The 26,505-nt window shown below is 36.7% G+C and overlaps 1 protein-coding gene across 1 annotated transcript in view; it reads left to right on the top strand.

The window, feature by feature from the left end:
• STPG2 (sperm tail PG-rich repeat containing 2) overlaps window positions 1–26,505 on the top strand; it is a 624,910-nt gene that overhangs the window by 9,929 nt on the left and 588,476 nt on the right. Inside the window, exons 2-4 of the mRNA XM_044681589.1 lie at window positions 1,802–1,899; window positions 10,865–11,023; window positions 23,179–23,343. Coding sequence (XP_044537524.1) covers window positions 1,802–1,899; window positions 10,865–11,023; window positions 23,179–23,343 — 422 coding nt within the window. The remainder of the gene's footprint in view (window positions 1–1,801; window positions 1,900–10,864; window positions 11,024–23,178; window positions 23,344–26,505) is intronic.

Genomic DNA, 26,505 nt, shown 5'->3' with positions numbered 1-26,505 from the left:
CATATATATATATATATGTGTGTGTGTGTGTGTGTATATATATATATATATGTATATATATATACATTTGCTTCCTAAACTTTCCTGATACCTGATAGCTCTTTGTGGTAGGATTATTATGATTATATGATGATGATGATGATGATTATTAATTGGTTATGCTAGCCTACTTCTTGACTTCGGAGTTGATGTTAGGGCTAGGCTCTGTGGCAATTCTCAGGGAAGGTCTGGTTCAATGGTTCCCAAACTTTTTTGACCTACCGCCCCACTTTGGGAATCACTGGTCTCTTTGGTCCTGTTGCTGATTTCTTGGGATACTGAGTGGTGTGTTATTCTAGGATCTCAGGGACAAGCTGAGGATTTGTAAACTTTTAGTCTTCTCACTGTGAAATGATCCAGGGCAAAGTCTGGTTGCCATCTTCCCCCTCTTCCCTCCCTGCCCAACCCCCCTGCCAAAAGCTCTGCTGGTTCAGAGAATTAGAATTGTAGGTTTCTCTTTGGTCCGGAATTCCTGCTCTGGTTATTCCTCTGCAGGCTGGACTAGGTAATGGAAATGGTGCCCTGTTCTGCTCCCCTCACTGCTGCTGTTGGCTTCTTCACTTCCTTTCCTTGCCCACTGTGTGGGGCCTTTCTTGAGGGGAAGCAACTACCCACTCTGAGCAGCTCCCCTTTGCAGGCTGCATTAGAGCTGAGACTCAGAGCCAAGCTGCCAATTTGTACCTGTCTCTGCTGAAGGGCCTTGTATGAGTCTGGTGGTGCCAGGTGTGAGTCTGGGATCTCCCCTTGCCCCAGCCTCTCCCTTCCCACCTCAGTGCTTTTCCTCCTCACACCTCCTTGTCTCTCTTCCAATGAAGAACTGAGCTGGACGTATGATTCACTGATTTTTTCAGGAGTTCCTCATCAAGATTTGGCTTGATGGATTTTCTAGATCTGTTTGAAAGATTTTGATTGAGGAAGTTTTTGGTATTGCTTCCTACCCTCACCCTCTTGGATCACTTCCCTCAGTGATCTCCTAATTTCTAAATCTAATTTCCTTTTCTTAGTCCTCTTCCTTCTTGGCCTCTCTGTAGCTTTTGATAGTGTTGATCAGCTTTTCCTTTTGGGGACTCACTCTCTCCTCTAGGTTTTTTTTCCCTTTGGTACCCTCTCCTGGTTCTTGCCTGTTTCCCCGCCTCATCCCTTTCCATATCCCCTTCCTACCCCACCTCCTCCACTCACTACCAGTGGTTCCCTTTTACCTCCAGATCCCAAGTCCAGCTTCTGAAGAAGGGCTTCTGAACTCCCAACTTTTAATGCCTTCTTTTTTCAGAGTATCTTTTATTTACTCTCTCTATATTATAGAAGTTTGTATTTGAAGTTTTCCCATTAGAATGGAAGCTTTTTGAGGGCAGAGATTACTTTGCTTTTCCCGTATCCTCAACACTTTGCACAATGCCTAGGATGTTGAAAGGACTTAATAAATGCTTAACAAATGTTTATTGACTGACGGTAGTACAATCTGTTGTAATAATTGGTGCATTAGAGCAATATACTAATTGATATTAAGGTAGAGATAAGTAAGATTTAGGATTTTGTACTAATCTTGGCAAATGTGATAACTTTTTTCTTTAAATGATAGGGTCTTTTCAAAACATATAATTTATTTAATAGTCTATGTCATCTATATTATATAGGCTTAGCAGGTTAGAGTGAAAAATAATCTGCTTAACTTCTTAGATTTTAAACTTTTTTATAATACTTTTTAAAAACTTTTTTCAGGCAGTGATTTTTTTCTTTTTCTTTCCTTTTTTTTTTCATTTAGATGGATATGCTCCATTTCTTTCTTTGGCAGCTCGAGAAAGTATTCCTCCTGAGGAGGATGCCCCAGGACCAGCTCACTACCATATTGGAAAGTTAAAGGTAAATTTGTAATTCTTGCTTTTAAAGATTTTTTAAAATTAAGAAAAATCTCATTACCATTTTTATATTGTAATCATTTCTTAAAATATCCAGCCTTGTAAAAAAGTAAGAGTTAAGGAAAACTGACCAACAAAGCAGCATTCTGCACCCTATTGTATTCCCTTTTCCTTCCAACACATGAGAGAATGTGTTTCATTACCTTTTCTCTGGAACCAAGGTTGTTCATTCAAAGTAATTTAACTGATAAAATTTTTTTTTCTAAAAACATTTTTTATAGTACTGTGATTTAAAAAAGTTTTAAAATAAGTTATCTGAATTATCTTAGGACTTTGCAAACATGAGAAAATAAAATTTTATACTCTGTTTTGGTTTACTATGCAGTCTTGTGTTAACTGAACTAAAATTTTAACCTCCAAATTATTTTATCATATAAAATTAGAACTGATTTATGTCTCTTTATTGATGAGTGAATTCAGGGGAAGGGCAAAGAAGGATGTAAATAAAAGGACATTTGGGACATTGGTGCATTAGAGCCTCCAATATACTAATTGATCATTCTTAGAAGTGTTTACATTCTGGCTTCCGACTTTATTCATTTGAAACTATTCTCTCTACTGTGACCAATGATATTTTAGTTGTCAAGTCTAATGTTTTCTTTTCAGTTTTTGTTTTCCTGCCAATCACCCTCTTCTCCATGATATTCTCTTCTTTCTAGGTTTTCATGGCACTATACTCTCTTTGTTTGCTTCCTGTACTTCTTGGGCTCCTTTGTTGAATCTTCATCCAGGTCATACTGGCCAACCATCAGTGTCCCCCAGCTCTGTCCAGACATCCTTACTTCTCTCTCTACATTTTCATTCAGGGATTCATCAACTTCTATGGATTCAGTGATCATCTCTGTGCTCTCAGATCTCATATCTCCTTATCCAACCATAACCTCTCTGGCTGCCTCCAGCCTTGGTTTTCCCACTGCCTATTTAGGCATTTGGAACTTGCTGTCCTGTAGACTTGGCATATCCTAAACTGGACTGGTTTTCTTCCCTTGCAGATGTCTTCCTTCCAGACTTCATGTTATCATTGAGGGTAACAACATTTTTTTAGGGCCCAAGCTTGCCACTCATCTATCACCCTTGTCTTGTCACTTTCTCTTACCTGTCAAATCCAGTCTGTTGCCCAGGCCTCTCAGTTTCACCTTTACATCTTTCAAATATGCCTCCTTCTCTCTGCTGATATCACTGCCACGCTGGTGCAGCACTCATCTCCTCATGCCTGGACTACTGCCTGTCACAAGTCTTTACTACTCCTGTCCACCCTCTATATAGATGCCAAAATAATTTTTTTCAAGCACAGTATACCCATGTTATTCCCCTACTTAATATATCAACTCCTCTGGCTCCCCATCACCTTCAGATGAGATATAAAATCCTATTTAGCATTCAAAGCCCTTTCTAATCTATTCCCACCCCCATCCCCATCCCTATTTCCAGGCTTTTTAGACCTTATTCCTCAACACACACTCCTGGGCTCAGTGACACTGGCCTTCTTATTGTTCTTTGAACAAGATGATTTATCTCTTGCATCCAGGCATTTTCATTGGCTACCTCCCTAACTTTAATGCACTTCCTTTTTCATCTCTGGCCTCTCTGGCTTTCTTCAGGTCCCAGCTAAAATACTATGTTCAATGAGAAATGCTTTCCAAATGCTCTAGTTGTAGTGCCTTCCCTCTGTTGATTACTTCCTATGTATACTTTATATAGCTTGTTTGTACATAGTTATTTGTTGTCCTCTTCATTGGCCTTTGAGCTCTTTGATGTCAGGGATTATCTTTTGTCATTCTTTATATCCCTAGCACTTTTATTTATTTATTAAAATTTCCCCCAGTAACATATTTATTATATTTTTCTCCCAGTTATGAGTAGAAAAATTTTAACATTTGTTTTCTATTTTGCCGTCTAAATTTTCTCCTTCCCAAGATGGCAAGTAATCTGATATAGGTTATACATGTGCTATTATACAATACATATTTACATATTTGTCATGTTATGAAAGAAGACAAATATCACAAATATAAGAAAAAAACTCATGAAGGAAATAAAGTGAAAAATATGGTATGCTTCATTCAGCATTCATATTCCATCCACTTTTTCTGTGGCAGTGGATAGCATTTTTTATCATGAGTCCTCTTGGAGTTGAAGCTTTTGCATTGCTGATAATAGTTAAGTCACTCACATTTGATCATTAAACAATATTGTAGTTATTGTGCAGTGTTTCCTGGTTCTTCTCACTTCACTTTGCATCAATTCATATAAATCTTTCCAGGTTTTTCTGAACTCATCTTATTCATCATTTCTTATGGTGCAATAGTATTCTATTACAACCATATACCACAGCTTGTTGAGTAATTCCCCAATTGATGGACATCTCTTTAGTTTCCACTTCTTTGCTACAACGAAAAGAACTACTATAAATATTTTTGTACAAATAGGTCTCCCTCCTCCCCCCCTTTTAGACCTCTTTAGGTTACAGGTCTAGTAGTAGTGATATTGCTGGGTCAACAGGTATGCAGTTTTTATAGCCCTGTGGATATGGTTTCAGATTGCTCTTCGGAATGGTTGGATCAGTTGACAACTCTACTCAGTATATTATTGTTTTAATTTTCCCACATCCCTTCCAACAGTATCATTTTACTTTTTTGTCATGTTAGCCATTCTGATAGGGGTGAGGTAGTACCTCAGAGTTGTTTTAGTTTGCATTTCTCTAATCAATAGTGATTCAGAACATTTTTTTTATATGACTATAGATGGTTTAAATTTCTTCATCTGAGAACATGCCTGTTCCTATCAATTGGGGAATGAGTTGTGTTCTTATAAATTTGTAGTTCTCTATATATTTGACAAATGTCAGATGCATTTGTTATAAAATATTTTCCCCAATTTTTTGTTTCCCTTCTAATCTTATTTTCGTTGGTGCAAAAACTTTTACTTTAAACTAGTAATCAAAATTATATATTCTTTATCTCATAATGTTTTTTTATGTCTTGCTTTGTCTTAAGTTCTAACTTATAGGTCTGACAGTTAAACTATTCTTTGCTTCCCTAATTTGCTTATGGTATCACCCTTTATTTTTAAGTCATGTATTCATTTTGACTTCATGAGGAGATGTTTGTCTATGCCTAGTTTCTGACATATGATTTTTTTTAGTTTTCCTTGCAGTTTTTTTTAATCAAAAAGTGATTTCTTCTCCCCAAAACTTGTATTTTTGGGTTTATCAAACACTAGGTTACTATTGTCATTTGCCACTATATGTTTAATACCTAATCTTTTCCATTGATCCACTGTATTTTTAGGTAGTATCAGATTGCTTTGATGATTATTGCTTTATAATACAGTTTGAGGTCTGGTATAGATCCCTAGCACTTTTAGCATATTGACACATAGTAGGCCCTAAATAATTATTTATTGACTGACTGAATTGTATTAAATATCTGATGAGAATTGATTGGGTTCATGGGCTCAAAGAATTCTTGATACAATGTTTGGCACACTAGTCACTTCTTAACAGAAAACCAGAGAAGCACCCTGAACATAATTAATGAAATGCTAGAAGAAACATTCTTTAATTTGAGCTTATGCAGTTTTTCAAGATTATGCTGTAATTTTAAAAAAACAAATACATTTTAAACAATATTAGGTTCTGCAAATGGTGGTTATAGCTTCCAGTCAAGGAATGATCTACATGGATTAAAGAATCTTGGTATCTTTTTTGTTCTTTCTAGCTTCAATTTTGACCACAAACTGCAATTGCTGTCTCTATTGTCCTCTTTGAATATGACTGAAATATAGTTCTTTCTACATCCTAACTTTGAAGTGAAGAAGAGGAATAAATTAGAGGGAAGAAGAAGAAGATGAGAAAAGTAGGAGGTGCTGAGTATCCCAGGTGGAGTTAAACTCTGTGAGGAGATTTCTGGTGATGAGCTTATCCTTGGATGGGCATCAGTGCAAAAAGTTGACCCTTTTCTAATTACTTTGTAAAACCACTGGACATAAACTGGGACATAAACATTTGCCTTCACTCTAATGACTGAGGCCCACTGGTGATATGAGCAGTGATTCCTTTTTAAAACTGTTATCTGGATTCGGAGGTAGTCAAGATGGAGGCTTAGATGCAGAAAAAGCCCAGACCTCAAAACCCTTCCACAACAATCAAAAACAAAGTGGTTTGAGGGGACAGAAAACCAAATCTAACAACAGGACAGAGCTGGGGGAACTCTCCTGCTGGATTCAACTTAAAAGGTATGCCAAAAGAAGCCTGAATTCTTGAACTCTTGGGTTCAAGGGAAAGGAAGAAGGAAGATCCTAGGACCCCCACCTACAGTGCTGAGTCTCCAGTGGTGGCTAGAATCTCTGGGTGGGCAAGGGCGCTAGTCTGGAGGGAGTGCCTTGCCTGGCACAGCTATGCCAGGCTCAGGACTTTGAACACAGGCAGCAGGGAGGTGGCTGGAGGAGAAGAGCAGAAGGGCAGCCTAGACACAGCCAAAACACTCCATCTTGCCCCTCCCCACCTTTTCACCAGGTTTTGGCTTCAGGGCACAGCTAGCTCCAAAGATCAACTCTACCCTGGCTTAATCTTATTAATAGGGCTGATAAGAAGCTTTCAGAGTTCAGGGAAGCTCAACCTCTAACATCCCTCCCTCATAGACTGCTCTGAGAGTAGTTGTAAGAATCTAGCTGACTCTGATCCCAGGGCAAAGGCTGTAACCACTACAGAATACCTTGCTAACAGGGCTGGAAGCATAGCTCCCTTCACCTACACCTTCACTTACACCTTCTGCTTCCGCTGCCAGCTGGGGAAAATCTGAACTCAGAGCTCATCAGTACCATCAGCTTAACCTAGTCAATCAGCAGAGAGTGAAGAAGCTCCTTCAGGACAGAATAGCCCAAACCTACAGATCTAGCAAATAACCAGAGGAGCAAGATTATAGCCAATTACAGAGGGGGAAAGAAGGAAAAAATCTGAGTAAACAACAGAAAAAGAAAAAAGAAATTATAATCAACAACTTCTGTCCAGGTAATGAATAAAGAGCAAATGGAACAGAGGAGGACCAACTTTTTACACTAAGTAAAAACACAGCTCCAGCAAATTGGACATAGGCTTTAAAGGAACTCAAAACACAATTAAAAAATGTGTAAGTGGAAATTTTATATCCTTTAGACTTCATTTCCAAGAATTCTTCCCTTGCCCCAAAATTCCCTTTTCTTTTCTGTTTACATGTGCCATGTTTATGTGATTGTATTTAAATTTTGGGGAACACCTTTTGCTCTCTTCCATGTGAGTGGATTGGGTGAGCACTCCTTGTTTTCCCTAGCTCTCTAGTTAAATACTAAAACATCTTTATAAAATACTTTGGAGATGTTGAATATTAATTTAAAAATCTACAAAAAACAATTAAGAGAGGTGAAGACAATTGGGAAAAGAACTTAAGAAGCAAAATAAGTCATCTGGAAACAGAATAAAAGCCCAAACTGAAAGCCAAAATCAACCAGCTTGAAAATGAGGCAAAGAAGATGAAACATGATCTAAGAAGAAAATCAGACCAGAAGGAGAAGGATGACCAAAAAGCCAGGGATGAAATTCAGTCTTTAAAAATTAGAATCCAACAATATAAGCAAATTACTTCACAAGGCAGCAAGAATGTGTAAAACAAAAGAATGAAAAAATTGAGGAAAATATGAAACCCTTCATTGACAAAACATGAGACCTTGAAAACAGATCCAGGAGAGACAATTTGAGAATTATTGGACCACTGGAAGATCATGACAAAAGAAAAAGCTTGGACATCATTCTATAGGAAATTATCCAAGAAAACTGCCCCGACATTCTCGAGCAAGAGGGAAAAGTGGAGATCGAAAGAATCCACACATCACCTCCTGTATTTAATTCCCAATTGATAATGCCCAGGAATGTTATAGCCAAATTTAAGAACTACCAACCCCCTCCCATAGCTGATGCCCAATTTCATTGGGTTTTAAATGTGTCATTGATCATGACCTATTTCCATATTATTGATATTTGCACTAGGGTGATTGTTTAGAGAGACCAATCTCCTTAATAAATATAGATGCAAAAATATTAAATAGAATACTAGCAAAAAGGTTCCAGCAAGTGATCATGAGGGCTATTCATTATGATCAGGTAGGATTTATACCAGGAATACAAGGATGGTTCAATATTAGGAAAACCATCTATGTAATTGACCATATCAACAAGCAAACCAAGAAAAATCATGATTATCTCAATAGATGCTGAAAAAGCCTTTGACAAAATATAACACTCATTCCTATTGAAAACACTAGAAAGTATAGGAATAGAAGGATCTTTCCTAAAAATAATAAATAGTATATATCTAAAACCATCAGCAAGCATCATCTTAAATGGGAATAAATTAGAAGCCTTCTCAATAAGATCAGGAGTGAAACAAGGATGCCCATTATCACCTCTATTATTTAACATTGTACAATTAGAAAAGAAAAATAAATTGAAGGTATTAAAATAGGTAATGAGGAGACCAAGCTGTCACTCTTTGCAGATAAGATAATGGTATACTTAAAGAATCCTAGAGAACCAACAAAAAAGCTAGTAGAAATAATCAACAACTTTAGCAAAGTTGCAGGATACAAAATAAATGCACATAAATCATCAGCACTTCTATATATTTATAACAAATCCCAGCAGCAAGAGTTACAAAGAGAAATTCCATTTAAAACCACTCTAGACAATATAAAATACTTAGGAATCTATCTGCCAAGACAAACACAGGAGCTATATGACCACAACTACAAAACACTTTTCACACAATTAAAACTAGATCTAAGTAATTGGAAAGCCATTAATTGTTCATGGGTAGGATGAGCTAACATAATAAAAATGACCATCCTACCCAAACTAATTTACTTATTTAGTACCATGCCCATCAAACTACCAAGAAACTTTTTTACTGAATTAGAAAAAACTATAACAAGGTTCATTTGGAAGAACAAAAGATCAAGAATATCAAGGGAAATAATGAAAAAAAATGTGAAGGAAGGTGGCCTAGCAGTACCAGATCTTAAACTGTACTATAAAGTAGTGGTCATCAAAATAATGTGGTACTGGCTAAAAGACAGAAGGGAGGATAAGTGGAATAGACTTGGGGTAAGTGACTTCAGCAAGATAGTCTATGATAAACCCAAAGAGCCCAGCTTTTGGGACAAAAATCCACTATTTGATAAAAATTGCTTGGAAAATTGGAAAACAGTATGGGAGAGATTAGGTTTAGATCAACATCTCACACCCTACACCAAGATAAACTCAGAATGGGTGAATGACTTGAGTATAAAGAAGGAAAATATAAGTAAATTAGGTGAACACAAAATACTGTACTTGTCAGATCTTTGGGAAAGATTTTAAGACCAATAAAGAGTTAGAAAAAATTATAAAACGTAAAATAATTTTGATTATATTAAATTAAAAAGTTTTTGTACAAACAAAACCCATGCAACCAAAATTAGAAGGTAAGCAACGGAAAAATCTTTATAACAAAAACCTCTGACAAAGGTCTAATTACTCAAATTTATAAGGAGCTAAATCAATTATGCAAAAAATCAAGCCATTCCCCAATTGATAAATAGGCATGGGACATGAATAGGCAATTTTCAGATAAAGAAATCAAAACTATTAAACACATGAAAAAGTGTTCTAAATCTCTTATAATCAGAGAAATGCAAATCAAAACAACTCTGAGGTACTACCTTACCTCTAGTAGATTGGCTAAAATGACAGTGAAGGAAAGTAATAAATGTTGGAGGCCATGTGGAAATATTGGAACATTAATACATTGCGGGTGGAGTTGTGAATTGATCCAACCATTCTGGATGACAATTTAGAACTATGCCCAAAGGACTTTAAAAGACCATCTGTCCTTTAGTTTAGCCATCCCACTGCTGGGTTTTATACCCCAAAGAGATCACAGGGAAAGAGACTTGTACAAAAATATTTATAGTTGTGCTCTTTTTGGTGGCAAAAAATTGGAAAATGAGGGTTCAGTTGGGGAATCGCTGAAGAAATTGTGGTATCTTTTGGTGATGGAATACTCTTGTGCTAAAAGGAATAATGAACTGGAGGAATTCCATGTGACCTGGAATGACCTCCAGGAATTGATGCAGAGTGAAAGGAGAAGAATTAGGAGAACATTATCAGGAGAACACAGAGACGGATACAGTGTGGTAAAATTGAATGTAATGGACTTCTGTACTAGCAGTAATGCAATGATCCAGGACAATTCTGAGGGATTTATGAGAAAACGCTATCCATATTCAGAGGAATAACTGTGGGAGTAGTAACACAGAGGAAAAACAACTGCTTGATCACATGGGATGATGGGGATATGATTGAGGATGTAAACTCTAAACAATCACCCTATAATAATAATATGAAAATGGGTCTTGATCAATGACACATGTAAAACCCAGTGGAATTGTTTGTTGGCTACAGGAGGGAGGTGAGGGGATTGGAGGGGACGGAAAGAACATGAATCTTGTAACCATGGGCAAATATTCTAAATTAATTAATTAAATGAAATTTTCCAAAAAGAAAAAAAAATAAAACTGTTATCTGAAGAGGGATTTAAGGGCTCTGATGTGCTGATTCCATCCCTTCTTTTTTTCTAGTCCCCATTCACACTCTTATAGAATTTAGAACTGCAGAAGGGCTTTGATGTTAGTGGGCCCAGTTTTACAGATGTGAAAACCGAAGCCCAGAGAAGTTGAGAAACATTTCAAGGTTAAAGGGGATGGCCTATATTAAGGCTTTAATCCTAGACTTTCTTTCAATTTTATACAGTGGCATCATAAGATAAACTTTAATATGGTAACGAGTGTGCCTATCATGCTAATTCTTACTTATTTCAAAATTTTTTTTCCCTATTTAGTACAATATAAAAGGAGGCCTGAGTCTGAAAAACAAGGAGGCACGGTTTAAGAAGTTTCGTTCAGAAAATCCAGGACCTGGAACCTATAATCAGGCTTGTTTTGGAGCCTTGCAGATAATAAATAAGACAATGAAGGATGTTAAACAACGCTGTCTTTTGGTATGTTCCTTTTTAAGACTGTGATATTTAAGATAAATTCAATAACATTGTTAGAGAGATTTAACACACATACTTTGATTTGTATTTCTGAAGTTACAAAGTAAAATTGAATTCATATTGTTAAATTATGATTATAAAAATTAAAATATCAAATGAGGTAAAGGTCACTTGTGTAGTGGTAAAATGCCATTATAAGCATAATATTTCTAACTTCTTATCTATCTGGCATCTGTTTATTAATTTTGCATTTGACTTAGCCACCATTTTCCCCCTATAGTCTTGTGTTATAATGCACCCAGGTGATTGGTAATGCAAAATGCAAATGTCAAACAGTTATAAGCTTTGGAACAGACTCTCTCTTTGGAAGGGAGAGGAAAAGAGAGAAGAGGAAGTGCTAATGTCATTATTCTCAGTAAATGAAGATGATGGTAAGCTTTAGGCATCAACTCTGTTGGCTTCCACATAGTTCATTCCCTTGTTAGTAGCAGAGTGGCAGCACTGATTTCCTTGGAACTCCTGTTTTTTTCATGTAGGAACTCTTACCTCTAAACACATTGCTCATTTATCCCTTCATGAAAGATTTTGGATCCTTCCTCTTTCTAGGATAAAAGAAGAGAGCTTCTGTCTTTTCAGTTCCCCTGGGACCAGCAGACATTGTCTTCAGTGACTCTGCTACCTATGCTTTGTTTGGAATTTTGCCAGATGATTTCTGAAGTTCCACCAATTTATTTTTATTTTTAAGCTTTTGAATTTTTTAAACTTTTTCCTTTATTTTTACCTCACTTATATTTTCCATGCATTTTTATATCCCCTCTCAGAATTCATCTCTCATAACAAATTTTTAAAAAAGGAGTAAGAAAAATGGGTTCTAAAAATGAATTCATATATTAAAAAGTCTGATATGTGGAATGTTTAACAACCATGTTATACTTCTTTTAGATAGATGAGTTTTGTTTATATAAAAGCTTTTCAATTTCATGTAATCATAATTATATGTTATCTTTTGTAATCATTTCTGTTGCTTGTTTAATTAAGAATTCCCTCCGAGCCATACTTGCAAAAGTTATGTGATCTCTTTTTAGGCTATAATTTTGAATATTCAGTTGTGTTCAATTTGAATTCATTGAGGATATAGTGTAAAATTTTGGTCTAAACTTAATTTCTGCCAGACTGCTTTTTATTTTTCCCATCAGTTCTTTTCAAGTAGAGAGTTGTGGCCTGGATAATTTTGTTTTGGGGCATATTGAAAAAATGGGTTATTCATTTAAATTATCTTTATCTAGGCTTTCTCATTGTTCTATTTTTCTTTTCTTTTTTTTAAAATCAGTTCCAAATGGTAACTATTACTTTTTAATGATAAAAGCCTTTTAAGACATGAGGCTGATAGTATCTAATTTTCATCTTCACATATAGTAAGTCATTTTATTTTGTAGTTTTATGATGACTTTTCACAAAGACCACAATGGAGTTAATCGTAGCTGATGTACTAACATGTTTTTCAAAAGATAAAGTAGGAAAATTGTGCAAATAAATCAATTAGAGCCTCCAGATTAAATCAACACATGGTGAAAAATACATTGGAAAGTGTGACTCAGGAAGAAGTAAAAAATAAATCTAAGTCTCCATGTTACATAGAAGCTTCATGCATTTTTCAGAAATACTTTCATTTAAAAATTTTTATGATTATTTTATTTTTGATTCAATTCCATGCAAAAAATTTTTAACCTTAATTTTCTTTAAATTTCAGCCAAATTCTTACCTTCCCTTTCTCTTCCCACCTCCATAAGACAGTAAACAATCTGATATAGATTTTACATGTGTAATAGTATAAAATATCTTTTCATATTAGTCTTTTTGTGAAAGAGAACTCAAACAAACAAAAGAAAAGTGAAGAAATAAAATATAGTATGTCTTAGTCTGCATTCAATATCCTTCAATTCTTTCTCTGGAGTCAGATGTCATTGTTTATCATGTGTCCTTGAGTGTTTTCTTGTAATCACTGTATTGCTAGGAATAACCAAGTCATTCAGAAATGTTTGTCACATAATATTTCTGTTACTTCACATCATTTCTTAAAGCACAGTAGTATTCCATCACCATCATATACTACAACTTGTGCAGCCATTCCCCAATTGATGGACATTCCCTCAGTTTCTAATTCTTTGCCACCATAGAAAGAGCTACTTTAGATATTTTTGTACAGTCAGGTCTTTTGCCCCTTTTAAAATCTGTTTGGACCTAGGAGCTGGGTCAAAGGGGGTATGCACAGTTTTAAAACTCTTTGGACAAAGTTCCAAATTGCTCTCCAGAATGGTTGCATCAGTTCACAATTCCAGCAGCTTTGCATTAATGTCTCAATTTGGACACATCTTCTCCGCATTTATTATTTCCCTTTTCTGTCATATGAGCCAATCTAATAGATGTGAGGTGGTACCTCAAAGTTTAATTTGCATTTCTCTTATCAAGAGTGATTTAGAACATTTTTTTCATGTGATTATATATAGCTTTGATTTCTTCATCTGAAAACTGCCTATTCATATTCTTTGACTATTTATCAATTGGGGAATAATTTATATTCTTATAAATTTGACTGAGTTCTCTATATATTTAAGAAATAAGGTCAGGAATAGCTTCTTTAAGAAGAGAGTTGTGATGCATTAGACATGGATGAATACCAAATGCCATCCCCTCACAGTGAAATTGCTTATATTTTAATAGAAAAGAAATGAAGTTAATAATGTGGAAATAATTTCTGAATCATCTGTTTGCATGCAGTCAGACTATCAATTTGTTATAGTTCAGATGAAAATCAATACAAAATTTGAAGATGAAGAAAAGATATGGGATGTGACTGAGGCAGCTTCAAATTAACCTAATAAAGCAAGCACTTGAAAAAATAGTCTGATATTTACTATTACTATTTCCTAATCCATTGAGGAGATCATACAAGTGAAAAGATTGCTTCTTCCAGTAAAATTTTCATATTCTTGTCATAGAAAGATGTAAAAGCTGAAAGCAACATTGTATTATTATAAACTTATTTGTACACTTTTATGGAGGAAGAAGGTGGAAGGTTTTGAATAGCCTCAACTCATGAATCAAAAATAGCCAGGGACAAGAAACAAACCAACCAGGTTTTCTGGATGCTTGAAAGGAACTTAAGCCAGATTATTCCAAGGTAAGAGTTGAGTTAGGGACACCCTGGTGAAAAATTGAAAAGGTGTGTTAAGACTTTTTATAGTAAAGTTTTTGATAGTGGTAGTTTCTGCTGTGCTGAATCAGGACGGAGAAATAGCATGAAAGATGACAAGTTGGAAAGAGGAAGAGCAGTTAATCAACACCAATATAGACACAGGAGATTCCTGGTGGAGGCATTATCATTTTAAGGGTATTAAGAGACGGATGCTCAAACTATCAGAGAGAGTAGAAAACTTCAAATGTTTAGAAAAATTGCATACTTGTTATTGTGGAAAAAGTAATTGACAAAATACTAATATCTCTTCAATAAACATTAAGGCCTTGTATTTTTAGGTGCTGGGTGTACAAAACCAAAAATGAAACCATGTTTACTTTCAAGGAGTTTTCATTCTTTTGTGGGAATATATCATCTACACAAATAAATGCAATGTCTGTATAGAAAAAGTAATTTCAAAAGGAAGAAAGTGCCAAAACTTGGAAAGAGCAGGATATTCTTATTTTGCTATCGCTATAAACTCCTTGAGAGACATAATAACTGTCCTTATGGCAGGAAAACTTTAGATCATTACCTATTAACTGTCTTTATGAGTAAGCTCCTCATCCTTATAGTGCCTTAGGCAGCTCCCTAAGTTACAGAGGAAGGAGTACTCACATTGATGTCATCACTTTTCAGTTGAGGTATTGGCAAAATATATAATCACATCTTGGACCTAAAATGTACAGAATGTATTAAAGGAAAAAACAAAAGTCAGTTGATTTTCCTTCTTAGTTTTTTAGTCTCAAATCAAATAGAGTGTTTATATCTGAGTTCTGGAGTTGAGGGCTCCAGACTTCTAGGGAATTAGGATGTTGCCTCTTAAAGAGAAAATAAGGTCATTTGCTTCAAATTGGAGGTGTAGTAGGGAAGGCCAAGACATGATATGGAGGAGAAAAATTTGGAACTTAGAAACAATATCTAAGAATTGGAAAGAATTAGAATCTATAGCCTCAGATGTCCATACACAAATAAAGCAAGCAAGAATATTAGACAAAATGAACTATAGATTTTTATTAAAGAAGCTAATTTGTTGAAATAGATATCAGTGAGATTTTTTGGTGTGTTTTTGGTTGAGTTTTGATAAGAATATGACATACCTAAAAATAATGTGGCTAGCTTTGCATATTAAGAACAAAAATTTATGAGGAAATCCAAGGGCTGTTGGCTGAGAACATGTGAATGAGGATCAATGGAGGGAAACACAGATCCAATACTGAGGAGGGAGTGAACTATATGCTCTGGACAGAAAGAGGAAATAGATGATGAATTTTGAAATGGATCACAGATTTGACAGGGAAGCATAGTTGTAGGAAATTTGGCTATTAAGCATGCTGGAGGAAATACATTTTTGGCATGCCTTAATAATAATTTTATTTTTCAAAAGGTGGCTAAAAAGATGAGGTAGTCTACTATTTTTTGGATTTCTTTATGACTAACCTAAGGAACTGGTACATGGTGGTGTGAAAGACAGGACCAATGTAAGGTTCTCTACCAGTCTAGTAGGACTAGTCTAATTTTCCCCTAGAAGTCAAAGAAATTATATCAGAGACGTGATTAACTCAGCATTTTATTGCCTTAGCTTTTAATGCTACTTCCAAGTATATAAAAGCAAAAATGAATCAGTGACCTTCAGACTTTTTGGATATCTTATTCTCACTACCCTTTGCCTTACCAGATGAATGTGATCTATATGACACAGGTGTAGGGCAGCAGGGGCATCTGTGTGATGTATAGAATATGGTACTATATTCTACTTAGTATTGTTTCCCATGGCTTTGTGGCTCTCCCAGTGGTGGGATGCAGATATGGAGGACAGAGTGATTAAATGGGGATGTGACAGGATGCCACCCTGTGGCAGGGGCTCTCCTTGGGGCAATGGATTTGCCTAGGCAAATACTAAAGGAGTCAGTTGGGGAGGTTAAAGAAAGGACCAGGTTGAACATTTCCTGGTTATTGTTAATGTTCCAAGAGAAGCCGGGGAGCCAGCACAAGGGAAGGGAAACTAAACTAGCCAAGCATATTGAGTGACTTAGAAACAGAGAACTTGGTTTAAAAAAGATTGTTAAAAGATTTTCTGTTAAAAAGGCAGCTTCAATACCTTTTAATGAAAAATGTGCCTAGTCTTCTGGGAGTAAGGTCTTGGGAAAAGCTGGCCTCATGTAGGTAGCAGAACCCCATGAGATGCTGCTCTTACCACACATCCCTAAAGCTCCTACACTACTCCCAATTTTTCGTATATACACTGGAGGGATGAGATTGGTTCATCTGAGGTCATTCTAGCTTTGGGCTTATGAAATATACTCCTGTCACAGTGGTCAGGACGTTGGGGGGAGGGAGTGACGAGGCCATACCTGCAGCCAAATTGCTCTCCCACTAGGAGACGCCCATGGGATCTCCACCAGGTACATGGAAGTATTCCAATTTGAAGTATTGCTGAGGGAAAGGACATCCTCACTCAGGTGAGAGCTGATGGAAAACTCCCTGTTTAGGTCATAATTATGGTGTCTATCTAATATGGGTTCGTGTATGGTGGGAATACACATTACCAGCTTTTGGCAATCTCTATGCCAATTTTTGTGGTTAGAGCCAAATGGAAACCCTTGAAGTGATCTGAGCCATCTTGCATTGTTAATACCAAATAGTATCAGGTATTTGAAGGGGGTAGTAAATACTATTCCCTGTATAGGCGGATGAAGGAGGGTGGGATACTTCTTTTTACTAACTCCCTTTACAAAAATACTGTTTGACCTATCAGGAAGGTGGATGGCACCTGGCACCTTACACCGCACTGTTGAGAGCTGGAAAAAGTCATGATGCCTATCATTGCAATTGTCTCTGACTTTATCAGTGTTGGTGGAACAGATCATTCAGACCTAGGGTGAAGTTATTGATCTTGAAAATGATTTTTTTTATTCACATAGCTGAGTCTAATTAGGAGTTGTTAATTTTTACCTGGGAAGAAGTTCCTTTTGCCTTTCCCCAAACTACCTGAAATCTGCCTCATACTGTCACAGTTTAGTGGGCAGATACTTAAAAGAAGTTCCTCTTCTGTAAGGCATTAAATGTACACCAAGTGGACAATATAATGTTGAGAAGAATGGTAGAGGTCACAGTGGCAGAGACCTGAATTCAGATAGTGACTTATATGAAGGTTAGGAAATCAAACCTAAGAAAATCCAGAATCCAGCCTATTTAGTCAAGTTGGGAATATAGAAGACAAGGAGAACCTTAGTGAATCTGGACAGAACTGGAATAAGCTACTGATAGCCAGTTTTAAAAAGAATGTCCAAGGCTTATTATAGGTTTTGTAGGACTCATCTAGGTATCCTGAAGACTTTCATTTACTGAGGCATCCACAAGAACAGATTGTGGTCCTGGAGGTCCTAAATTGGGCTGGCATGTCCAGCAGTCCCTTCCCTCAGGCTCTTATGACCCTTTAGGGCTCGTATTTTTCAAGGTCTCATGCATTGTCTTTGGCAGGTACTAGATAACTGCTAAGCTTCAAGTTCCTCAAAGCAATTATCTGCTGTACTACTTTTTAAAAGCAGTTACCTGATAATGAATTCTAGTTATTACTGGACAGATTATGTCAGAATCCTTGATCTAATATGAGTGGGGTGATGTAAGATGATCTGTCTCACCAGATGGATAGGGTGCAGGAGGCTTCTATTGTTAAATAGCACCTTTAGGTTCACAATAACCTTGTTCCCAAGTGTCCTATGGTCTGGCCAGAACTGGACTAGAAAATTCTGGTGTCAGTACTGGAAGAATTGTTCAGATGCCTCTTCCTCCTCCTCCTCTATGGGACATATGAGCATCTATTAGATATAACATGCCCTCTACTGAACTGAAGGACCAGGATGATAGCCTCATGAAAACAGAAAACAGCAGTGATTGCAGAGGGGGTTTATATCCAGTCTGGTTATGGGGTCATAATGCCATATTGTGGCAGGTGTAGGGCTGTATGATCCTCCATCCAGGTGAGGCAGCTGCTTCTGCTCGTGGTGCACTTCATGCCAGTTGAAGTTCCCAGCATGACATGAAATCTCATGGTTCTTGACTTGCCTTCTGACTGGGAAAAGAATGATATAGGACCTTCCCCCTTATATCAGGGCAAGTGATTTCCCCTTACTATAGTTTTATATCTATTCAGAATATGGATAGCATTATTATGCAAGTCAAGTCTACTACTGAGGCTACCACTGTTGGTGCTTTCAGAGAACATATCCTTCTTTCTCATTTTCTCCCTCTTCTCCTCTTCCTCCACATACTCTCTGAGGATCAGGGAACCCACTTCACTACAGAGAAGTTTCATGATTGAACATTATCACATTATCATTTCCTCTGGGTTTCTACCTCCTATGCATGCACTTTTAGGCAACTGGCATTGTTGAATGTTAGAAAAGACTCTTGAAACAAGAGCTTTGCCATCATGCCCCTGACTATTATGGTTGGGCATCCTGCCTCCTAGAGCTATCTCTTTAATAAATAAATGCTACCCAGAAAGGGAGAGATCTTTCCAGTCCAACAGTTTCCTGATTCTGGTCTTCAAAAATCTTTACCCAATAAAGTTGTATTGCTATTAGACACAGTCATAGTTAATTCTCTCAGGCTCTTTTTCTGTTGCCTTAAACTGTTTCCTTATGAAGGTCAATACCCTTTGGGAAAATGGTTCTGGAAAATATTTCTATAGAGCATTCCAGCATAGAGAGAGGCCATGCACCAGAAGAAGAGACCTGACTTTGTGCAGGATACAAGAATATGGTGCCAACTGATAACTCAAACATTCATTTACTGAGTTCTGAGTCAGAGATCTAGGATAGACTGAGGAGGGACCTGTGCTTAGGGGTGGCATTCTGGGGTGAGCATCTAGGATATGTATTGAACAAGGAGCAAATTTAGAAGAAATCAGCTGTGTGGCCGAGATCCCAGGAGAAGAGAAGGAGTTTTAGCTTTCAGTCCAGTTTGAAGTCTGCAAAGGGAATATAGGTAGGCAGAAAGCCCCAAAAGGAGATCTTGTAGATCAACTGTATGAACCAGTACTTTTCTAGGCTGCTAACAGTGGGAGTGTCTAGCAGGAGTATCCTGGAATTATAATTGGGGAAACCTATGGGTTCATTGCAGTCAGGGACATTCAGAGCAGGATAAGGATCAGTCTTTGCCTTGGAGAAGACAATTTTGGTAGTACTGAGAGCTTTCAGATCTCCAACCTGAGGTGTCCCTGAGATCTTGGAATAACAACATTCCACATTCCAAGAAAGCAATAGCAGAAACCTAGATGACTTGTGCAGAACTTAGATATTCCCCATAGAAGTGTACAGAACCTAGCTCTTAATGTAAAGTCAGTCTGAAGTAGGCTGGAAGAATGAGCAAAAAGGATGTCAACATAAAAAAAATCATGCTAATCAATGTTCAAGACACAAAGCAAGACGAGAATGATTCCAAAGAATTTCAAAATTTCCTTTAAAGGAAGACACAGCTTGAGTTCAAGTCTAACTAGAATTCTTAGGAGAGGTGTCCCCAAAGTTTTTTTAAAAAGGATAAAAATAATCAAATGAGAGTGCTAGAGGAAAAAATTGGTAAAAAAAATGAGAACTATCAAAAACAGAATTGGAAATAGAATGAATAATTTGGCACAAGAGGTACAGAACATTACCCAAGGGGAAAAGAAAGCTCTCCTGAAAATTTGAATTGATCAGATAAGAAAGTAATGACTTCATGAGACCTGAAAAAAATAGAAGAAAATATATGGAATCTCATAGCAAAAATAATTGACTTAGAAAACAGGAGAGAGAATTTAAGAATTATTGGACTACCTCAAAGCCATGACCTATAAAGGAGCCTATATATAGTATTTTAAGAAATAAAAGAAAACTATACAGATGTCTTAGATCCAGAGGGAAAAGTGAAAAGAGAAAGAATCCACAAAGTATCTCCTGAAAGAAAACTTTCAAGGAACGTCAGGTCAAAACCCAGAATTCCAAGGTCAGAAAAAATACTACAAGCCAGAAAAAAAGAATTCAGGTCTCGAGGAGTCATAGGCTCAAACATGATCTAGCATGGAGAACTAGGAATATGATATCATGCAAGGGAAACTATATAGGTTTACAACCAAGAATAATTTGTCCAGCAAAACTGAATATAATCCTATGGGGGGAGAATGAATTTTTAATGAAATAGAGGACATCCAAGCATTCTTTTTTGGAAACCTTTAATTTCCATCTTAGAATCAATACTGTATATTGGTTCAAGACAGAAGAGTGGTAAGGACTAGGCAATGGGATTAAGAGACTTACCAGGGTCACACAGCTAGGTACTGTCTGAGGCCAGATTTGAACCCAGGACCTCTGGTCTCTAGGCCTGGCTCTCTTATCCAGTGAATCACCTAACATCTATAAAAAACAGAAGAGGATAGTAGAATTAGGATTAGAAAGCAGAATCCAATATTGTGTCAAGAAATATGTCTAATAAAGTTTCAGATACTTAAAATTAGCTACTGTAGTAAAATTTATTTTGTTTTAGATGAAATAGACTTAAGAACTCTGATTATTCCAATGACCAACTATGTTTCCAAAGCCTAAAAATGAAGCATGCTTCTCATCTGCTTATGGAGGTGATATTTGTTCATTCTTTCATTTTTTTTCATTCACTCATAATGACCAACCATAGGAGGCTGGCTCAGAATCTGCACAATGTGCTTATTGTCATGAACATTTGATATTAGTGGAGCCTTCAGAATATCTCATTATCCAGACAGCCAAGACTCAAATTTCACTATGCTTTGAGGCTTATAGGAATTGGTTGTAGGCCGGCTTCGTGCTGCTTTGTGCTGTGTATCCTTTGGTAAATGTTTCTAACCTTCAAGTCTCTCCCATGTAGTCATTTTTGGTACTTTGTAATAACAGCCCAAGCTTTGAATAACTGGTTCATCAAGATAACAAAAGGGTAGAATAAAAGTAGTTAATAGAAAACTCAATATGAGATAACTAATTGTACATAGGAAGGGACCCTGAGAAGCAGCATGCTCTACTGAAAGTATCTTGGATTTGGAGCTAGAAGTTCTTGATTTGAGTTTTAGCTCTGTTACATATACTACTTATGTTGACTTTGGACAAATCATTTTTGATTTGTTCTCCCTGAACTTCAGTTTTATTAGTAAAATGAGAGATTTCTATCTAGAGGATCTTTAACGGTTTCTCCATCCCATCTTAGGGAACTGAAAGAACTGGCATGTGCTTACTTGGCTTTTTTCAGTCTTTGAAAACTCATGAAGAAAGGGAGAGATGTTAGGGGCCTGAAGATGGATCCATGTTCTGATGTGAGAGAGAGAAAGAGAGAGAGGAGGAGGAGGAGGAAGAGGAGGAGGAAGAGGATGAGGATGAGGAGGAGGAGGAAGAAGAAGAAGAGAAACAGAGAGAGAAAGGAGAAAAGAGAAGAGAAGAAAAACAGAGAAAGAAAGAGAGAGTGTCTTCAAATTATAGAATATTGATTTTTATTTTGATTCCTGGAAAATTCTAGTATGCATTATTTACATTTAAATTAGAATGTCTTTTGAAAATTTAAAAAATGAAATGATACACTAAGATCCAATAGTTAGTCTTTTCAATAATTAGTCACGCTAGATCAGTGATGGCGAATCTTTTAGAGATAGAGTGCCAGGCCCCACTCCCACCCCACCTCCTAGACTGAATTCTGTGTCGGCCCCCTACCAGAGACTAAGTGCCTCCCCTAACCCCACACAGGGGAGGGGGGAAGTGCTCCCATTGGGGTGCTGGGCAGAGGAGTGGGTGATGAGAGGTGTGGGTGGAGAGGGGGAGTGGAGTAGCCCAAGCATTCCACTCCCCTCTGGCTCTGCTGCCTGTGAGCCGCCCACCTTACCCCCTGTGCACCCCCAATGGGTTTCTGGGCAGAGGGGTGGGGATGTGAAAAAATGTTGGAGAGGGGGAGGGGAACAGCTCTGCCTGTATCCCTCTGCCTTTCTAGTAATGAACTCTGGGGTGGGAGAGATTGAGGGGGAGGGTGGCCCATGTGCCCATAGAGAGAGCTCTGTGTGCCATCTTTGGCACCCATGCCACAGGTTTGCCATCACTTTGCTAGACTAACCTCATTTCCTTTCTTGACTGGGTTTCAGTATTAGTAGTTGAAGAGTATATCATAGATATAAAATATCTATATTTTAGCAAGTTATTTGATAAAGTCATTCATATTTTCCATATGAAGGTGGAATAATATGCTCTATGTAGTATTACAGTTAAGTGAATTCAGAACTGGTTAAATGATTGAACTCTGTTATATGAGGATTTATTTGAAGAAACTGAGAGAGGAGAATGCTTAGAGAAGACCCTAATTATACTTGGGAAATGTGGCTGGGAATTGTAGAGAGTGATGGATTTGGGCTCAATTTAAGGAAAAATTTCTGGACAATTTTAGCTTTCCAAAAATGGAATGAGCCCCCTCTAGAAGTCATGTAATTTTTGTCCTTAGAGAACTTCACGTTGAGGCTGAACCACTTTTTGGGTATGCTGTAGAGGAAGATTTCTATTTAGCTACTAGTTGAACTTAAAAGCTTCTGAGATCTTATACAATCCTGATAGTTCATGAATCCTTGTAAGCAAAACTGTCACAGTTTATATTTTAAGTAGTGGAGTTTGAATAAATTAAAATAATACCTTTGAGAGTGAGAAGTGTAGAAGAGAAAATACATTTAAATCTATTGAAGGAGAGTTGATATGTCTGGCTAATGAGGTCATCATCTTGAGTTATTTTATTCTGCTTTCATGATGAATCTTGAGTTCTGAAGTGAATTCTTGGTCTTCCAGTAGTTTTCAGTAGATTTTGTTCTTCATCTTTTTGTTCATATTGTCTACTATTTGTTTATTGACATGCTCAAAGAGTATTAATGTTAAAATTATTCTTACAGAAAGCTCCAAAAATATTTAAAGTTGCCAGAAATGTGGATGTACCTTCCATTCCTTCCCCTGGACAGTCACATGGTTATTCTGTACAAGCAGATGGCTCTATTCTAAGACAGAGTCCACCTTTTGTTGATAAAACACTGGGTCCAGCATTCTACAAACCATTATTTGTAAGTATTTCATAAAAGATTTAAAATAATTACTCTAAAGATTACTTGTTGATGTATTTAATAATTAACTTAGAAAAATTTAATTGTGTGTGAGTTAATAATGTAATTTTGGTAAATACTGAGAGTTTTAATATTGGTCTAATGCAGTGGTTCCCAAACTTTTTTGGCCTACCGCCCCCTTTCCAGAAAAAAATATTACTTAGCCCCCTGGAAATTCAATTTTTTTAAAATTTTAATAGCAATTAAGAGGAAAGATAAGCCCCTGTGGCCATCAGCGCCCCCTGGATCACTGCAGCACCCACCAGGGGGCGGTGGCGCCCACTTTGGGAATCACTGGTCTAACATAACCTATACTTTTGGTTAAATTACTGATTCAGGTATTTGTGGTTGTCTGTTGTTCAGTCATGTTCAACACTTCATCACACCTGAGATCATAAACACCAGACCTTCTCTCTTACCCAATCTCCTTAAGTTTGTCCAAGCTTATGTTTGTCGCTTCTGTGATGTTATTTCTCCACATGATCCCCTGTCATCTCCTTCTTTTTTAGCCTCGGTCTTTCCTAACATTAGATTCTTTTCAAATGAGTTCTGCCTTCTTATTATGTGACCAAAGTATTTAAGCTTTGGCTTTAGTATTTAATTTCTTAAGTATTGACTAATTTGATCTCTCTGCTTTCCAAAGGACTCTCAAAAATCTTTGGCAACACCACAATTTGAAAGCCTTGACTCTGCTGTGCTCAGCTTTCCTTATAGTCTAACTCTTATAACTGTACATCATTACTACTGGAAAAACCCTAGCTTTTGACTCTCTGTACCTTTGTTGGCAGGGTAATTAATATCTTTGCTTTTAAGAATGCTTTCCAGACTTGCCATGGCTTTCCTTCCAAGGAGTAAGCATCATTTAATTTCATGATATTCAGTTGCTATCTGCAGTGATCTTTGAGCCCAAGAATATAAAATCTGACACTGCTTCCATTGCTTCTCCTTTTTGCCAAGAAGGGATGGGACAAGTTATTATTATCTTAATTCCTTTAAGCTAGCTTTTACACTCACTTTTTTTTATCCTGATCAAGAGGAGGGAGAAATCATTGCTTTGATTAAGCTCTTAATTATGTCAATTTAGGTGTTGCTGGTTGTTGGATTTTTTTTCCCTGAGCAAAACATCCTGCAGTTAGCCAATATGTATAGTTTTGTTTTCTCTTTATCAATGTTTATGCCTTGAATTTCTTTCTCTGGTCTTTTGCTGATATTAATATTTCTAGGTGTGTGTTGAATAATACTGAGAAAGATGACAACCTTGCTTTACTCTGTTGTTTAATGGAAAAGCTTCTTATGTTTAGCTTTTTGTTTAAGACATATCATTTTGTCCTATTCCAGGACAGCTAGGTGTCTCAGGGAATAAAGTGCCAGGCCTGGAGATGAGAGGACCTGTGTTCAAATCTGGTCCCAGACACACTTTCTAGCTGTGTGACTCTGGGAAAGTTACTTAACCCCTTTTACCTTGCCCTTGTTATCCTTCTACCATTGAACCAATACTTAATATCAATCCTAAGACAAAAGGTAAGGGTTTTTCCTTCAGAGCCAATGCTTTTTATTTAGTTTTTCCCCTTTATTTTGGCATAAGAGAATGTGTGTGTTTTCCAAAGTTTTCCCTATTTTTATAATAATGTTCTTGGGATTGTTTATTTTAATATGATTAATTACATTTATTTTTTACCTAAAATTTATTATCCTTGCATTCCTTATATAAATACAGTTTGATTTTAGGAAATAATTTTTAGGATATATTGTTAGTAATTCTGCTTAGATTTAAAATTTTTCATAAATATACACTTTCATAAATATAGCTTTTTCTTTCCTTCCTTTAGATATTAGTCAAGTTTATCTAAGTAAATAATTTATTAAGTTTCTCTTACATTATGTGGCAAGTACTCTACTAAATACTTGATAATATAGCTGAATACTTGATAATATAGCTAAAATTATGTTTGTTTCTTACAAGGTAAATAGTAGAGTTTTTTTCATTTTTTAGAGGTTCAGAATAATTTGGTAGGTATTGAAATCAATATATATGTTACTGGGTCTGGCTCAGAGTGTGGCTTTCCCTTTGGCTACTGCCTCCTCCAGATTTGAACCTAGGTCTTCTCATCTCTAGGCCTGGTGCTTTATTCACCTATTCGCCCTTTCTTTCAAGATACTGGGGTTAAACTTGCATCCAAGGTAACATAATATAGCATTATTATGACTGATTTAGCCCAGCCATGGCCTGGATCCACATGGACTCTTAATTTTGTTAGTTTGGAAAGATTGCAAAAATACTTATTATTAACACTGGTTATTAATAAAATTATAATAGCTCAAGAAGAATTTCCCTAACAGTTAACCAGAGATTAGAATCTGTGAAAGTTTTAGTAAGGAGAAGGGAGACAAGATGGTGGATTAGGGGCAGTCACTCAGTTGAACTCTCCTAAAATTCCCCTCCAAACAACTTTAAAATAATGTTTCAAATCAAATTTTGGAGTGGCAGAACTAAAAAAGTTCAGAGTGAGTCTTTTTTTGGTCTAAGAAAACTTAAGAGACTGACAGGAGAAATCTGTGAGGAATAGGGTGGAGGCCTTTCTGGAGACAACACAAATTTCTGTGGCCATAGCAACAGCAGAAGTTTCAGGAGCTCTCAACTCAGAGTCTGAAAGGGAGTTGGACAATTGATTAGAAAGAGATAACAAGGGGACCCTTTCCTAGCACTGGGTATAGCTGGTGGTGATTGGTAGCTCTGTTCTCATATGTAGTTCTAGGTTACAGTTTCAGGGTAAAGAGGAGCTCTAGTGTTCAATCACAAGGGAGCAAGGGCTCTAGTCATAGTTCCAAAGTAAAGAGGAGTTGCTATCACTTGCAACTGCAGGGGTCAAGGAGCCATTCCTGGGTAAAGACTAGGCAGAGAGCAGGCTATGAGAACAGTGACCATATCTCTTTCAGGATCACACTACTTTGGAAGCACTAAAAATTTGAAGACCCACAGAATTAGCTCTGAAAATAGCAGTTTGAAAAAGCCTGAAGTTTGGAATAGTCTCCCAACTCTCAGGGGGGCAGAGCCCAACTTTAATATAAAATTCAAAGTTAAGAAATAGGTAAGAAAAATGAGCAAGCAACAACAAAACAATT

The sequence above is a fragment of the Gracilinanus agilis genome, chromosome 6 (assembly GCF_016433145.1).
Source record: "Gracilinanus agilis isolate LMUSP501 chromosome 6, AgileGrace, whole genome shotgun sequence".
Classification (NCBI taxonomy): domain Eukaryota; kingdom Metazoa; phylum Chordata; class Mammalia; order Didelphimorphia; family Didelphidae; genus Gracilinanus; species Gracilinanus agilis.
The sequence above is the reverse complement of the archived record's forward strand: the minus strand, read 5'-3'. Positions and strand labels throughout refer to the sequence as shown.